At 40.0% G+C, this 16,216-nt stretch overlaps 1 protein-coding gene across 1 annotated transcript in view; it reads left to right on the top strand.

Moving 5' to 3' along the window:
- Positions 1 to 16,216, top strand: part of LRP2 (LDL receptor related protein 2) — a 224,482-nt gene that overhangs the window by 160,723 nt on the left and 47,543 nt on the right. Inside the window, exons 49-56 of the mRNA XM_064373346.1 lie at positions 985 to 1,280; positions 3,190 to 3,706; positions 7,178 to 7,330; positions 7,852 to 8,022; positions 11,374 to 11,597; positions 12,933 to 13,110; positions 14,087 to 14,283; positions 15,317 to 15,562. Of these exons, the coding sequence (XP_064229416.1) occupies positions 985 to 1,280; positions 3,190 to 3,706; positions 7,178 to 7,330; positions 7,852 to 8,022; positions 11,374 to 11,597; positions 12,933 to 13,110; positions 14,087 to 14,283; positions 15,317 to 15,562 (1,982 nt within the window). The remainder of the gene's footprint in view (positions 1 to 984; positions 1,281 to 3,189; positions 3,707 to 7,177; positions 7,331 to 7,851; positions 8,023 to 11,373; positions 11,598 to 12,932; positions 13,111 to 14,086; positions 14,284 to 15,316; positions 15,563 to 16,216) is intronic.

Below are 16,216 nucleotides of genomic sequence, written 5' to 3'. Positions count from 1 at the left end.
TTTTGCTGTAAATCATGTTGACAAGGCCCTGGGTTTGTGGATGGCTGTGCTGGTTAACAGATCTGGTTATAGATCTGCTTTCACCATTGGTGCCTTCATATCTTGTAATGCTGTATGTGCAGCTCCTGTGCTTTCTGTGCTAAATTGTTCAAAACCATTAGCTTTGTTCATTCTTATCAAAGATTCCTTTATGCTTATGCGAGATCCACTTTAGTCATAACTTTTATAGGCTGTTGGGGTAACATGGAGAAGAAAGGCCAGTTTGGCTCACAGAGCTTCAGGAAACTATGTTGTCATAATGATGCCTGTGTATGTTAGGTCCCGAGATAGCTTCTACTACTATAGCATGCCTTCTTCCTTTGCCAGTATGCCATGCTAACCTACTAGCTTGCCCTCATTCACATCACCATGGAAACTCACATCTCATGATAGATGGCAGGAGTGTAATGAAAGAAGGAAGAAACAGACTGACAATGTAAATGTTACTCCAGTGGGAAGATATGTGTTATTCGAGGACATACCCAATAATCTTATCATTTGTGATATATAGCACTCACCCTACAAGTTTCCACTTGGGTATGGGCACTTCCATCATGTGATTACCTAGTACATTGCCAGTGCCCACCAGCTGTCTCATTATCTGTTGAACATAGTGCCAGTGTTCATAAGCTGACTCATAGATCTGATGTATACCAAAATTACAAAAGTTGGATTTAGTTGAGTTTGCCAACTAAGGAAAAAATGAATGCAATTATTTTTAATAGCTATAGATCCATGTTTCTAATGGTAGCAGCCAGCCCCTGAGGAAGTTGTGTGGAAACTTCCTCACAACTTTGGAGGAAAGGGGACCAAGGACACTGGTGATCTTATTGAAATGGTTGACCTGGCACTCAGGTAGATAGAGAAGGAGCAAAGCCCCAAGTGAGTAGTAGTTAAGGTTTGTTGTCAACCTCCCTAAAAGTGGTACTGGATCTTGTGATACAGGTGTGACCGGTACAACGACTGCGGTGACTACAGCGATGAGAGGGGCTGCTCATACCCGACCTGCCAAGAGAATCAGTTTACCTGTCAGAATGGGCGCTGCATTAGTAAAAGCTTCGTCTGTGATAAGGACAATGACTGTGGTGATGGATCTGATGAGCTCACGCACCTGTGCCACACCCTGCAACCCACGTGTCCACCTCACGAGTTCAAGTGTGACAATGGGCGCTGCATCGAGATGGTGAAACTCTGCAACCACCTAGACGACTGTTTGGACAACAGCGATGAGAAAGGCTGTGGTGAGTATGGCAGAGGATTTGGGAAAAGGAAACCGGAGAGACAGAATATGGATTCTCAACCCTTTGCAGCTTAGACTTTCCAACCTGTCCTCTAACTACAAAGTTACCATAAAGTCACTATTCCTGATATAGCAAAAGGTTACCAAGATTTCTTGGTATATAAGATGGGAACACACATTATTTTGGACCAATTCTTTACTTAGACAGTCATTAGAGAGAACAGAAGATGAACAAATAATCAGGCCGTCATTTAATGTCATGGCCAAATAAGGTACTCAAGAATGAAGGGAACCTTGTAATGACTTTTTGCCTGAAGCAAACCTCTGCTAGGGGTCCTTGGCCTGTTCTTCATTTTCATTCTCAGGTAATTGAATAGGAGAGTTTAATATCTCTGTCACCCAACCACAAGTAAAGCAGTCAAGAATCTATAACATAGTATTATTTGCTTAGCACTGTCTTGAACTCGGTAATATTGGCAATTCATCCTGTTTGTGGTGTTTAATCTTTGTAACCATTGTTTCATGTATGTTGGTATTGTCTCTGTAATAACAATGTAAATACTTTGAGGGAGAGATTATATAATTTCATTTATTTTGTTTTCTTTATTCTACTGGTTCATTGTCAGTACTCATTTTTGCCTAATGGACCCAGAAGTATATAAGGTAGTTTTTGTCCTTATATGAAAGATAAGATTTATCTGAAATAACATCAAAATTAAATTCTAGACAGAAACTGGTGTGGAAATGTAGAGAAGAGAATATCTATGCATAATAATAATAAATCTATGCGGCAAACCACCATGGCATGTGTTTACCTATTATAACAAACTTGCACATCCTGCTCATGTACCCCTGAACTTAAAAGTTCAAGAATAAAAGAAATTTAAAAATATTAAAAATAATCTAAGAACTGGCTTTTGCTCTATTATAAGAAAAACTATAAGTTTCAAGAACCATTTAATAAATTAAGAAAAACATGTTATACATTTACACAAAAATCATATGAAACTTTCTTATATTTAGTTTTAATTCATATAGATTCCCATTACATTGTAATTAATTTGGCTCTACCTGAACTATAAGAATGAAATTCTCAATAGTACATAATTCAAATTAACATTTTTAGTTTGAAGAGGAAGTGATCTCATTAGGTCTCTTCCAAACTTATGAAACATCCACTCTTACAACTAGAAGGAGGCCCAGTGATCTTGAGTACCCTCTTCTCTTTGCAGATAATAAGACTGTAGCTTATTATCTGGGAAATGAATTGTTTGGGGGTGCACAGTAAACTAGCAGCAGAACTTGGCCTGATATTTGGATCAGGGATTTTGCAGTACATGAAGTTTTAATCTATTGCTCCTCGATGAGTAGAGAGCTAATAAGAACATGCTCTCCTCCCTACGTAGATCATTTTTGAGTGAGGTTGACCATGTGTTACAGGACCAGCCAGAGGGACGTGTAGTGTTGTGTTGCATCTAGTGTTGAGCTCGTGCTATCTTGTGAGAGGCAAATGTATGCATCTCTTCATGGTTCCATGTTCAGTGATGTCACACTGGAAGCCTGAGGTCGACCATGGTGTGAACAGTCACACTGGAAGATACTACAAATCCAAGCCCTTAGAAAATTTTTCCTGAGCTCTGTTTTACAAGCACACTGGCCAGGCTTTTTTCTTCTCTTCTTTCTCTTTTCTCCTGTATTAGTTTGTTTAAACCACTGATGGAGTAAGTTGGTGAGGAAGTTGAAAACAGTGACTTTTCAATAATCCAGTCTTTGGAAGTCTCTGTTGTCTGTCTTATTTTAGCATGATTCATTAAGAACTGGCATTGTTTAGTAGAAATGTTGACTTTGAACCATTATAGTGAGTGGTTGTTGATATTGTAGAATCTCTAAGAACTGCCTTTTACCTACAGGCATTAATGAATGTCAGAACCCTTCAATCAGTGGCTGTGATCACAACTGCACAGACACCTTAACCAGTTTCTATTGTTCCTGTCGTCCTGGTTACAAGCTCATGTTGGACAAGCGGACTTGTGTTGATATTGATGAATGCGCAGAGATGCCCTTTGTCTGTAGCCAGAAGTGTGAGAATGTAATAGGCTCCTACATCTGTAAGTGTGCCCCAGGCTACCTCCGAGAACCAGATGGAAAGACCTGCCGGCAGAACAGTAACATCGAACCCTATCTCATTTTTAGTAACCGTTACTATTTGAGAAATCTAACTGTAGATGGCTATTTTTACTCCCTCATCTTGGAAGGACTGGGCAATGTTGTGGCATTAGATTTTGACCGAGTAGAAAAGAGATTATACTGGATTGATACACAGAGGCAAGTCATTGAGAGGATGTTTCTGAATAAGACAAACAAGGAGACAATCATAAGCCACAGACTACCAGCTGCAGAAGGTCTGGCTGTAGACTGGGTTTCCAGGTAAGAAAACATTGATGAGCTTTTTAAAAGTTAAAAATTAAAAAAAATTCTAACCAGGTTTTCATCTTGATAGGAAATTAATCTTTTCAACTTGGATTAATATGCAGATACATTTAATGCTTCTGCAGGTTTATTTTCTGCTTTGTATCTGATACTCGAATGAGAGATACAGAAGGGAATATCTAATTATTTTAAGAATTTATGGTATCTTTTTTATGGAAAGAGGAATTGCAAGGGAAGAGAGTTCACTGTTGCTGGCCATTCACTTAACTGGAGATGATATGAGGGACGATTCATGCATTCATTGGTGTGATCAGTCATTACTTCCTGAGTCCCTCCCACATGCCCAGTGTGATGACAAGCAGTAGGAATTTTGAGGGAATGAGGCAAACATGGTCCCTGCTCTTCTGGAGTGCATAGACTTGCTTACAATACTAGTCATTGGTTGGGAGCAGTGGCTCATGCCTGTAATCCCAGAACTTTGGGAGGCTGAGGTGAGAGGATCGCTTGAACCCAGAAGTTCAAGACCACCCTGGGCAACATGGCAAAACCCTGTCTCTGTGAAAAATAAAAAAATTAGCCAGGTGTGGTGGTGCACACCTGTGGTACCAGCTACTCATGAGGCTGAGGTAGGAAGATCCCTTGAGCCCAGGAGATGGAGGTTATAGGACCGAGATCATGCTATGGCACTCTAGCTTGAGTGACAGAATGAGACCTTGTCTCAACAAAACAAAATAAAATGAAACAAAAAAACCAGCCAATACTAGTCCTTCCCCACATGGGCTGGTCATGAAAACTAGAGAATGGCTAACATGAGACTTTTGCTTTGAGACTTCCCTTCTGGACGCTGACAGTCTTTAGGGCAGGCCAGTGATTCTTTAACTAAACTACCAGATCAACCACACTTCTTAACATCTCGGTTGACTATCAAATCTATCAGATTCTTGGCAGCATAAACGAATTGGCCGGGTGGTCAGTAGACATCAAGCTGCAGCCATTTATGCTGTGAAGATTCTTGTTGCAGTCAGCCCAGACCTCCAGAGGAGTCTTCCCCATATCCTCTTATCTGACCACCTTAAGGGTAAAGATCCTACAACACATGAGGAGAGTTTGCTTCCTAGTTCTCTCTGACCAGTAGCTGGCCTGACATAGGTGCTGAGTGCTTGCTGAATAATGAATAAAACATTGACTAAGCATTCCTATTTTATAAATCAGTTCCTGTTTTACATATCCTACATGTCACAAAGTACAGTGATTAATGATTTCCAGGAACAGAACTGAACATGGTACTGTTCTTGCCACTATCCTTTGTTCCAGTGCAGACAAAATAATATTTGAACTGTAAGATACTGTCATTCAACCCTCTCTCTCAGAAACTGGTAGAATGACATTTCTTTTGGATTTCAGCTACTTTCCTCTCTATCTAGGTGTGTTCTTGATCAGAAGAGAATTAACTACATATGACAAACATGGGCAAGAAAGTCTGGGCGAGGGTAGGGTGAACTTTTCTTGAAAGTCCAGGAAGGTGCACAGCCAGGCTCAACATTCCTAAAAACATGAAGGGAGAATGGAGCCCAGTTACATTTACATTGGTAGGGGGCACTTCTAAGATATTAGCTACACTGAAATTAGAAACAGTTTTTTCTCCAATATTAATAAAGATTTCTGCTGCCAACAATTATGTGTTTGGTTTCCAAAGCCCTTACATTTGATATAACTTTTTTTTTTTTTTTTGAGATGGAGTTTCGCTCTTGTTACCCAGGCTGGAGTGCAATGGCGTGATCTCGGCTCACCGCAACCTCCGCCTCCTGGGTTCAAGCAATTCTTCTGCCTCAGCTTTTTGTATTTTTAGTAGAGACGGGGTTTCACCTTGTTGACCAGGGTGGTGTCGATCTCTTGACCTCGTGATCCACCCGCCTCGGCCTCCCAAAGTGCTGGGATTATAGGCGTGAGCCACTGTGCCTGGCCCTGACATAACTTTTTAAACCATTATGCACATTGGAAGACACTGCTGGCTCTCAGTCATCTTAATTTTTCCAGTAGTGGAGATGGAATGTCTTCTCCATGTTCTCTTGAAAAGAATCTGTTTACAGGATGTCTTTTGATTGTGGAATAAAGAGAAATTAATGGGAAAGCAGTAAGCTGAACAGAGTAGAGTGCCCTATGGGGTAGCCAGTGTGCCAGCACTTGAATGGTAATAGCAACAGGAATAATAATATGACAAGAATAGTAATAGCAACTCCTTCTAAGCCTATTGTGATCTGAAATAATATAATGTTTTAAAAAATCCCTGATCTAAGGCCTGGCATATAGCAAGTGTTCAACAATTAGCTACTATTACTGTTACTATTCTTAGTGTTTACAATGATGGAATCCAAGATTGTAGCCATCTCATTCATCAGGATTACCCATTTACCCAAGTGAATTAACTGGCAAGACTTGTACAATATGCATACTCATTCCTTCTTGCTTAAGCCTGAAACGATGCTACTGACCTAAGTTAAACTGTTCAGATATCCAGTATGAATGGATAAGGGGTCACTTATTGCAAAGAGGCATTCAAGTCTTTTGGAAGGGAAATCATTCTTATTCCAGTTGGAATTGATTATCAAATCCTAAGTGACCTTCTCATTATAGGGGTATTTTACCCTTTGGAAGGTTATGGATAGTTTAAGACTCTGGTGAAAGCCATGAGCCCCTTGCTGGATAACAGCAATTAGGCATTTATACTCTTAAAATTTCACATTCGTTTTAGAAAGCACACAGATCCCCAAAGCTGGCTTCCCTGATTCTGGGTAAAGACCTTGGGTTAAGAACCTTATAGAAAAAATAAATTTTATTGAATAAAAATATATTTATAACTGAAATATCCTTGGGGTAGCAGTTTCTAACAGATCCTAATACATTTCTAAAGCTTCTTAGGTTTGATTAAGTAAAACGTGTCACAGGTTAAGAAACTCATTTTGACAGCTTGTCTGACAGAGGCAGGGATGTCTCTTTATCCTACAGATGTCATAATCTTTATCTTAAGGATGTCACAAATCAGAGTTTCTCTGTGCAGTTTCAGTGACACACTTAGACAAGTCTGTTTCCTTGACTCTACTGTTTAAACTGTAATTCATGATACTCACTGCTGCTTCCCTGTTCCACTAAGCCTTTGCATTGCCTGGAGAGGGTGCCTTATGCTGCATGAGGAAAGTAAAACCAGACCCCTGATGTGAGGTGTGGCCCCAGTATTTCCTACATGACACCACCTTAAAGTGGGAATTATTGCACACAGTCTTGTACCCTCTGTTGCCTCCCTTCAGAAAGACCAACTTCCCGTTTTCCCCTGCCCTCATTTGCATGAAGAAAGGTGCCTTCTAACAACGGTCTGTGATGCTCAGGTAGCTTGGATAGGAAACTGTGTGGCTAAATATGTACCATTTCACAAAGTAACTGTATTGGTTAACTCCTGGCTCTCCATTTTAGAAAGCTCTACTGGTTGGATGCCCACCTGGATAGCCTCTTTGTCTCTGACCTAAATGGTGAACACCGCCGCATGCTGGCCCAGCACTGTGTGGATGCCAACAACACCTTCTGCTTTGATAATCCCAGAGGAATTGTCCTTCACCCTCAATATGGGTAATTGTCTCCCTGCAATCCTGGGCTTTTCTTTCACCTCCCTAGTCCACCTCTGTTACCAAAAAGGCTGTTCATGTAGCTGTCTCAAGGCCAGTGTCTTCCTGGGGTCTGTCTTCTGCTTTTCCTACTGGGTAAATCACTTAGTGTAATGAGTAGAAGCATGGCTTCTTCACATCGTCATCAGCTGTTCCATTTTCTTTGACCTGACACACTTTTGTACTTTTCAAGTTGTGTATTTTGGCTGCTTGCAAACAAAATTGCGGTTTTGAAAAACCAATTTCTTTACTGGACTCTCCATGTCAAAGCCACTGAAATCCAGTGAGTTATGTTTGTTTGTGAGCACTTTCTCTACTTTGTCCCCTTCCTTTTTCTTTTAAAGATCATTTGCTGTTAGCTCTCTTTCCTTTCTGAGGGGCCCTAGAGAATCTAGACTCCATTTCTCTAAATGGAAAAAAGGTGTATATTTTGGCTACTGACTTCTTTTGACATCAGGGACTGACCCTTTGTGTTTGCCCTGACAGGTACATCTATTGGGCAGACTGGGGTCACCGTGCATACATTGGGAGAGTAGGCATGGATGGAACCAACAAGTCTGTGATTATCTCCACCAAGTTAGAGTGGCCTAATGGCATCACCATTGATTACACCAATGATCTACTCTACTGGGCAGATGCCCACCTGGGTTATATCGAGTACGTACATAGAAAAGCATAAAATAATTGTGTAACTGTTTATTTTGAACATCAGAGCTTGTGATTCAGTCTATTAGTTCCCTCTATCATCTAATTGGCCTGTCTGTTGGAAGTCACTCAGAGGAAGTTATACTTCTAACTAAACCTCTATGGTATGGTGTAGTAGAAAGAGAGTGAACTTTGAAGTCATATGGATCAGGGTTTATGACCTGGTGTTTTTACTTCTATCTGTTTTTTTTCATCTAGAAAATGGGGCTAATAATCTCTCCCCATGGTAGTCAGCTCAGTGTGCAACTCATCTTAGTTTTTTAATCTCTTTACTTTGCTCTCCCCTATGAAATATATGATTAATAAATTTTAGTATTTGAGAAAATGGAAAGAATAAAAGGATTTGAAAAACTTTCCCTAAAATACTTTGGCATATTTATGGTTAAGTACAGTGCAGTGTTTTAGGTAGCAGTAGAGTCTGTTAACATTAATCCAATATGATAAGGCATTTACATCTTTCTGGTAATAGGATGATTTTTTTAAGATTTGTTAAATATACTGTTCAATAAAAAGTATTCATTGTAAAAAAGATGATACACATTATTAATCAACCAATATAATGTTTATTTTGAATTTTGCTAGTTAGGGCCTAGTCGGACCATAGTAATGTCTTCTGCATAAGCATTTATGAATAATGATCCAGGTACATCCTGTTGCATTCAAAAGCATGGAAATGCCATTCATTCAGTAGAGCTATTTCAAAGTTGCTGTTTTGTTTTTTAATAGAAATTATGTTCTTCTGTTATATTTACTTTGCTGCCAAAGTCAGTGTAGAAAAGTTTGATGTTCTCTAACACCATACGCCCTTGGGACATGCCACTGAAAAAGAAGGAATACCTGGCACATTAGTGCTCTTTCTTCCTGTGCTCATGACAGGCATAATTAATCCATCCCAGAATGTTCTCTTGTTGAACTGGTTCATTTGCTACACTAAGATAGCCATTAGCATTTTCATTGCAGAATTTACCATAGTAGATACTAACTCACTCTTAAGAGTAGAGACTAACTTTAATCAGAAGCAGTAAAGTATTACTTCTAGTTTACTTATACCATTGTGATGTGATATACTGATGGTGATACCCTTAGCCCTTCCCACAGTGTGTGTATCCTCTCTTGAAAGGCACATCAAAGATCTGAGTAGCTTCCCCTATAATCCTATATTGAATCAGTAGAAGCATCAAGATGTTCAAAGAGGCCGGGTGTGGTGGCTCACGCCTGTAATCCCAGCACTTTGGTAGGCCAAGGTAGGTAGATCACAAGGTCAGAAGTTCAAGACATGCCTGGCCAAGATGGTGAAACCCTGTCTCTACTAAAAATACAAAAATTAGCTGGGCATGGTGGTGGGCACTGTAATCTCAGCTACTCGGGAGGTTGAGGCAGGAGAATTACTTGAACCCAGGAGGCAGAGGTTGCAGTGAGCCGACGTTGTGCCACTACACTCCAGCCTTGGCAATAGAGTGAAACTCTGTCCCATAGAAGCTTCAACAACTTTCTCACTGAATTTTGTTGTTCTTTGGGTCTTATAGATTATTCTGGATCTTGAAAGCTTAGTAGGTTTCACTCAGCATACATTTAGACACTGTTTTCAGGAGCATTAGAAGTGAAAAAAAATTTTCTAGTTGCACAATATTCTGTTCACTTTTTGATAAGATCTAATATAGATTTTTTATGTAGATGGATTCTAAAATTTAGGCAGTAGATTTCAGCCTAAAAGTCAAATCATAGTATGAGGCACTGTGATCTGGGAATGAAGGAAACTTTAATATTCATGAGCCATGTTAAATTGGTTACCTGGAGAGGTAGCAATGACTGTGTTCAGAAATATATTTCATAGACACATAAAACAATATATTTTTATAGAGCATCCAGTTGATTCCTTGTACATCTTGGGATGCACCAACACATCACTGGAGCTTTGCCTGTAGTTCTACCCTTGACAAAAAATACTCATAGAGGTGTCTGAGATCTCTCTACAGAGATTACACAGGAACTGAAAGGAGAGGTGTCAAGACCACTTTCTGGCCTATGACTTTTTTTTATAAAATAGATGGTGGCTAGGTGCAGTGGCTCACGCTTAAATCCCAGCACTTTGGGAGGCTGAGACGGGCAGATTGCATGAACTCCGGAGTTCAAGAGCAGCTTGGGCCACATGACGAAACTCTGTCTCTACAAAAATTACAAAAATTAGCTGGATGTGGTGGCACCTGCCTGAAGTCCCAGCTACTCAGAAGGCTGAGGTGGGAGGATCACTTGAACTTAGGAGGAGGAGGAGGTTGCAGTGAGCTGACATTGCGCCGCTGCACTCCAGTCTTACTCCACACCCAGCTTGGGCGTCAGAGTGAGACTGTCTCAAAATAAATAAATAAAACAGATGGTGACTAATTTCTGGTCATTCACCTACATCCTTATCAACAGAGACCAAGCGTGTCTTCAAGTTTTCTTGTGGCTTCTATAAGTTACCATAAATTATGATATTTTTGGAAATATTTTTAACATTGCATGGCTAACATTATTGGTTTCTTGGTTGCTGGCTTGTTCTATCTCCTGTTTGAATTTTAGGATCTGTTCTGAATTTTAAAAATACTAAATTGTCACTATTTTAGAAATGATTTTTGATATAGACCTATAGTAATGAATGAGCCCTTGAAACTGAGAGGACTTGGAAATTTGGCTGAGGATCCTCTGTAACATATTGAAATCTGAGAACCTTCTCTGGAGGTTTATTCATCTGGAAAAATATTCGCTAATAGTGTCATGGCATGATTAATAATAAATGTCCTGCTGTTGTTTGCAAAGTTAACCCTGCAGGCCTGTAAGTTGTATTCCCCTTAGGTTATTCTGAGAACCCAACTATCTCCTGGAATAGCTTCTCATCCTGAATGTTAATGAGAAGGTACTATATTGCTATCTTCTGATTTCATCCAATGGTGTTGGAAGAAACACAAATGGTGTTCACCCCAGGATATCAAAAGGATGCTTAATTAGAAACATCAACGTAAGAGATCATAAACCTACAACAGCTATACCAGCTTCATCTGCAGGAAAGCAGCTGTGGTTAGGAATTAGCATTTGTTTGAAGTCCTGACACTATTCCTATTTTGTTGAGCATTGCTTTTCAATTTGAAGAAATCCTTTAAGTTTAGTTTTTGTTTTAATTAAAGATGAGGAGTTTTGAGGATTTGAACTTACGCTATCTCTAGGAGGTAGAATTTTATTAGCTGATTTGTGAATTCATTTATCCTGCAAGACATTAGAGGAGAGGGATTTCCTTCATCACGTGACTGTCTTTGCTTACTGCTGCAGGTACTCTGATTTGGAGGGCCGCCATCGACACACAGTGTATGATGGAACACTGCCTCACCCCTTTGCTATTACCATTTTTGAAGACACTATTTATTGGACAGATTGGAATACAAGGACAGTGGAAAAGGGAAACAAATATGATGGATCAAAAAGACAGACATTGGTGAACACAACACACAGACCATTTGACATCCATGTGTACCATCCATATAGGCAGCCCATTGGTGAGTAAGTGGTTGAGGGGTTTGGCGTGGTTGCCCTGGGTTATGTGCATGTTGTTATTGTCTTTAAACATGAACTTTATGATTTACAAAGAGTTTGTTGTTACTTGTTAGTGTTTCCTTCAAAGCATATGCTGAAAGTTGAGAGTAGGTAGATATTTTTAGAGTTTATGCCTCTTCCCTTAGGAAAGACTACCTAGAACTCTCCTTTTCCTTAAAACTTGCTCAATTCTTTAAGATCATATTTTTTTCTTTGTTTTTGATAAGATTCAACAGTTACTGTATTGCCATATTTACTTTATCTATTTCTATGGGAGGACTGGAGTATTTTAAAGAAATGAAAAATATGGCATTTCAGCCTTGAATACTAAATACTAAATAAATGTGTATGATATCGTATTATGTATAAAACAGATATTATTCTTATCTTCTAGAAGATAATGTCAAGAGCAGTGCATTTAAGTGTTTCATAAATAAGAGAACTTGTTTTTATTTGACTGTGAACTTATTTTTTATGCAATTAAAGCAACTTTATGATTTAGAGATAATGTAATAAAGGTCTGGATTATATTTTGGGTTTTTTTGGGTCTGCTTTGTTGTGATGTCTTGTTAAAACATGATAAACTTTGAATTAAGGAAAAATGAGAATTAGCAAAATAAAGAAATTCAGTATTTCTTCTGGAAGTTAATATTCCTATCATTTTATTAGAAGTTTAAGTAAATATTCAGGAGGCTGAGGCAGGAGAATCACATGAACCCGGGAGGTGGAGGTTGCGGTGAGCCGAGATCACGCCATTGCACTCCAGCCTGGGTGACTGTGTGAGACTCGTCTCAAACAAACGAACAAAAAAAGAAGTTCAAATAAATATTCACCTCCAAGTGGTGACCCAGAAAATTAGTAAAGATGCTACTCGGTTTATTCATCCACATTAGTTTTGGCCAAACCTCTGGTACCTATATACTTAGAATGAGGGAATGAGTATAGCATCTGTTGGAAATTAAAACTTTAACCTATGTCTGGGCACATGAGTATAGGCTAAGTTTACTGCCTGCTGTCCCAGGACTTAGAGAAACACATCTTTTCTAGTCAGAAACACCAGTGGGTATGACTCACTTCTGGTGGCATATAAATGAACTTTCTCAAAGCAAAGGGTTGTCGCTTATATAACTCTATCATCTGTTTTGTTTAGGAACTTTGGGGAAAATAATAAATCTAGGATGGTTGTTTTTCTTGCTCTCTAAGAGGTGACGAGTTTAATATAAAGATGTGTAATCATCTTATCTGTGCTTCATACTGTCTTTAAGCCAATGAACATATTTTTCTTTCTTTTCCACTAGTAAGCAATCCCTGTGGTACCAACAATGGTGGCTGTTCTCATCTCTGCCTCATCAAACCAGGAGGAAAAGGGTTCACCTGTGAGTGTCCGGATGACTTCCGCACCCTTCAGCTGAGTGGCAGCACCTACTGCCTACCCATGTGCTCCAGCACCCAGTTCCTGTGTGCTAACAATGAAAAGTAAGCCTCTCTTTCCCCTCCCCTCAGTGCCTCTCTAGCCCTTGGACAGACATTGACCTTCAAGACTCCAAGAGATGGGAGTTTATAATGAGACAAGGTTTTGGTTAATTAATTTGGTTCATGTGGAACACAGCAAGACTCTCAGACTCCAACTTCAGATAATCCTTTCCACGAATAGAAGGAATTTGTTCACCAAACTGTTATGCCTATATATGCAAGCTTTCATAGAAAGGGAGCAAACCATGTATTTCTCATTTCTAATTGTCCTGAGTGTTGGAGCCAGAGTGTATATAAGTATGTACTGAAAAATAGTCCTCAGAAGTAATAGAATTTCACTGTCTTTTCCAAGCCTATGCTGGCCTAGCTCCTTAGCTGCCTATGCTAGGGGCTCTAGGGTTACACATTCAAAGTCATTTTTGATCGTTTGTGTTTGCTATGAAACATGGCCACAGATTATTTCCTTAACAATGTCCACAGGCCATTGATGACTAGAGGACCGGAGTTAGAGAGTGGCATGGAGAGAGGTGTTAATGCAGATTATAGCGTCTAAGATGCAGAGGTAGATGACTGTGTGATTAAGAAAGACCGTCAACAATTTTTATTGCCTTCAAACTTCCCAAACACTACTTGAATGCCTTTTATATCACCCTGGCAGACAATCTCAACCAATCACTGCTCCTAGAACACAGCTCCAAATACCCACTCTTTATTTATGGTTTATTGTGGAAGGAATTTATTCATCATACTTAAAGCATATTCTCAGTGTGTGTTTGGAGCTTAACAAACCTGTTCAATCTCACCAAGTTATGTTTTCTCTGAAAACATACCACTGTAACTGAGATTTAATTGATCCTCTTCTGCGGCCACAGGAGAACTCATGCATATCATTTCTTGGAATTCAGCGTTGACTTCTCCTCTCCAGACTAGTGTTGTTCCTGGTGCTTTGCTAGAGAAGTGCTGTATGTTCTCTGTGCAGGTGCATCCCTATCTGGTGGAAATGTGATGGACAGAAAGACTGCTCAGATGGCTCTGATGAACCGACCCTTTGCCCGCAGCGCTTCTGCCAACTAGGGCAGTTCCAGTGCAATGACGGCAACTGCACCAGCCCACAGTCTTTATGCAACGCTCACCAAAATTGCCCTGATGGGTCTGACGAAGACCATCTTCTTTGTGGTGTGTTGAATTGCTTTATGCCTCTTTTTCCCACTTCTATGTTGATTGTATACAATCATGATTCTGTGAATATTTCCTGAATATCATGAAATAAAAACCAGTTAAAAAGTCCTAGAAGGAAATTCAGGCTCCACCCTTTTTCTATTTTTATGAAGTTTTTAAAAGAAGTCTCAAGGTCTTCACAAGGCAAATGATTGATGTAGATAGTAAATTGTCTCTATTGATGGCTCTTTGCCATGTGTGAGGCATTGAATCCCCTTTGAGAGCTAACATTGAGGAGGAAATGAGGGGTTTCCATCCCCATTTTTAAGAGGGACTCTCAGTTGTAATATTTATTTATGTTTCCATTTTAAAAGGCAAAAAAATTTAAAAAGGTTGATCACAATGACTCATACCTGTAATCCCAACACTTTGGGAGACTGAGGCAGGTGGATTGCTTGAGCCCAGGAGTTCAAGACCAGCCTAGGCAACATGGAAAAAACCCATCGCTACAAAAATACAAAAGATTAGCTGGGCATGGTGGCATGTGCCTGTAGTCCCAGCTACTTGGGAGGCTGCAGTAAGAGAATAGCTTGATCCTGGGAGGTCAAGGCTGCAGTGAGCTGTTTGTGCCACTGCATTCAATCCTGGGTGATGAAGCCAGACCCTGTCTCAAGAAAAATAATAATAATAATAATTAAATAGGCAAAAAAATAAAATCCCCCCCAAACTAAAAACAACACATCAATAACAGCAACAAACACAAAGTTTGAAGATTATTTTCCAGTAGGATAATAGGGACAGAGGAAGGTATGTTTAATGGGTCAGGGTGTTCAGTTCTTACACTGCATGCAATAAAAAGATATTTAAGAATTTGGGAGACAGTAATAGTCAAAAGCAGTGCCCCATGTATTAGTACTGGTTGATAAGTACATTAGGAAATAAGTCCTCTAAAAAGAAATCATGATCGAGCGATTCAGGATTCATCGGTGTCTGTTAGGAGCTTCCATTCTTGATGCCTTCCAAGCTGATAACCAAATGTCCCTGCTTTCAGAGAATCACCGCTGTGACACCAATGAGTGGCAGTGTACCAACAAACGTTGCATCCCAGAATCCTGGCAGTGTGACACATTTAATGACTGTGAGGATAACTCAGATGAAGACAGTTCCCACTGTGCCAGCCGGACCTGCCGGCCGGGCCAGTTCCGTTGTGCCAACGGCCGCTGCATCCCACAGGCCTGGAAATGTGATGTGGATAATGATTGTGGAGACCACTCGGATGAGCCCATTGAAGAATGCAGTAAGTTCCTGTGGGAGGGCCAAGGCATGACCAGAGTGGAGAGACACAAGGAAACTTCCATGTGGACTAAGAGAGGACGAGGAGCTTTCTTTTTCAGCCTGATGGGATGCTCTCCCTTGACACTCCTGCAAACTCTGGCACTGTAAGGCAGAGTATAGCTGTATGGCTTGCAGGTGGAACCAGACACTGTTTCTGAAGTGGCTAATGCCTCCTTTTGATACATAGGATGTCTAACTAACCAGAATATGGTATCAAGAACTTACACATTTTGTGTATCTACTGCTTTCTCACTTGAGCCACAGAGAAACGTTATGAGGTATGGGGTGTTAACCATTTGTATTTTACAGATGAGGAAACTGAGGTTCACATATTACTGTTTAGTGTCAGATCTAACACTTCAGCACGGGGTTCAACACTTCAACCCAGGTTTTTTACTTCAAACCCTGCCCTTCCCCAACCCCACCCACAAAGTTATACTATAAAACAAATGAGTGATGCTGAGATAGTGAGAAAAGTTAGGATTGTTTTTCTGCTCATGGTAAGCAGATCATAAAACAGACACATAAGGCCAGAGTCAGTTTGCTTGGTAACATGGTCGTTGTTACTCCTCAGTACCACGACCTCAGTGTGACAATGGAAGGGTGCCTTCTTGTT

The sequence above is a fragment of the Aotus nancymaae genome, unplaced genomic scaffold (assembly GCF_030222135.1).
Source record: "Aotus nancymaae isolate 86718 unplaced genomic scaffold, 86718_ANA_hifiasm-v0.15.2.pri h1tg000008l, whole genome shotgun sequence".
Classification (NCBI taxonomy): domain Eukaryota; kingdom Metazoa; phylum Chordata; class Mammalia; order Primates; family Aotidae; genus Aotus; species Aotus nancymaae.
Note: the sequence above shows the minus strand (reverse complement) of the source record. Positions and strands in the feature narration are given on the sequence as shown.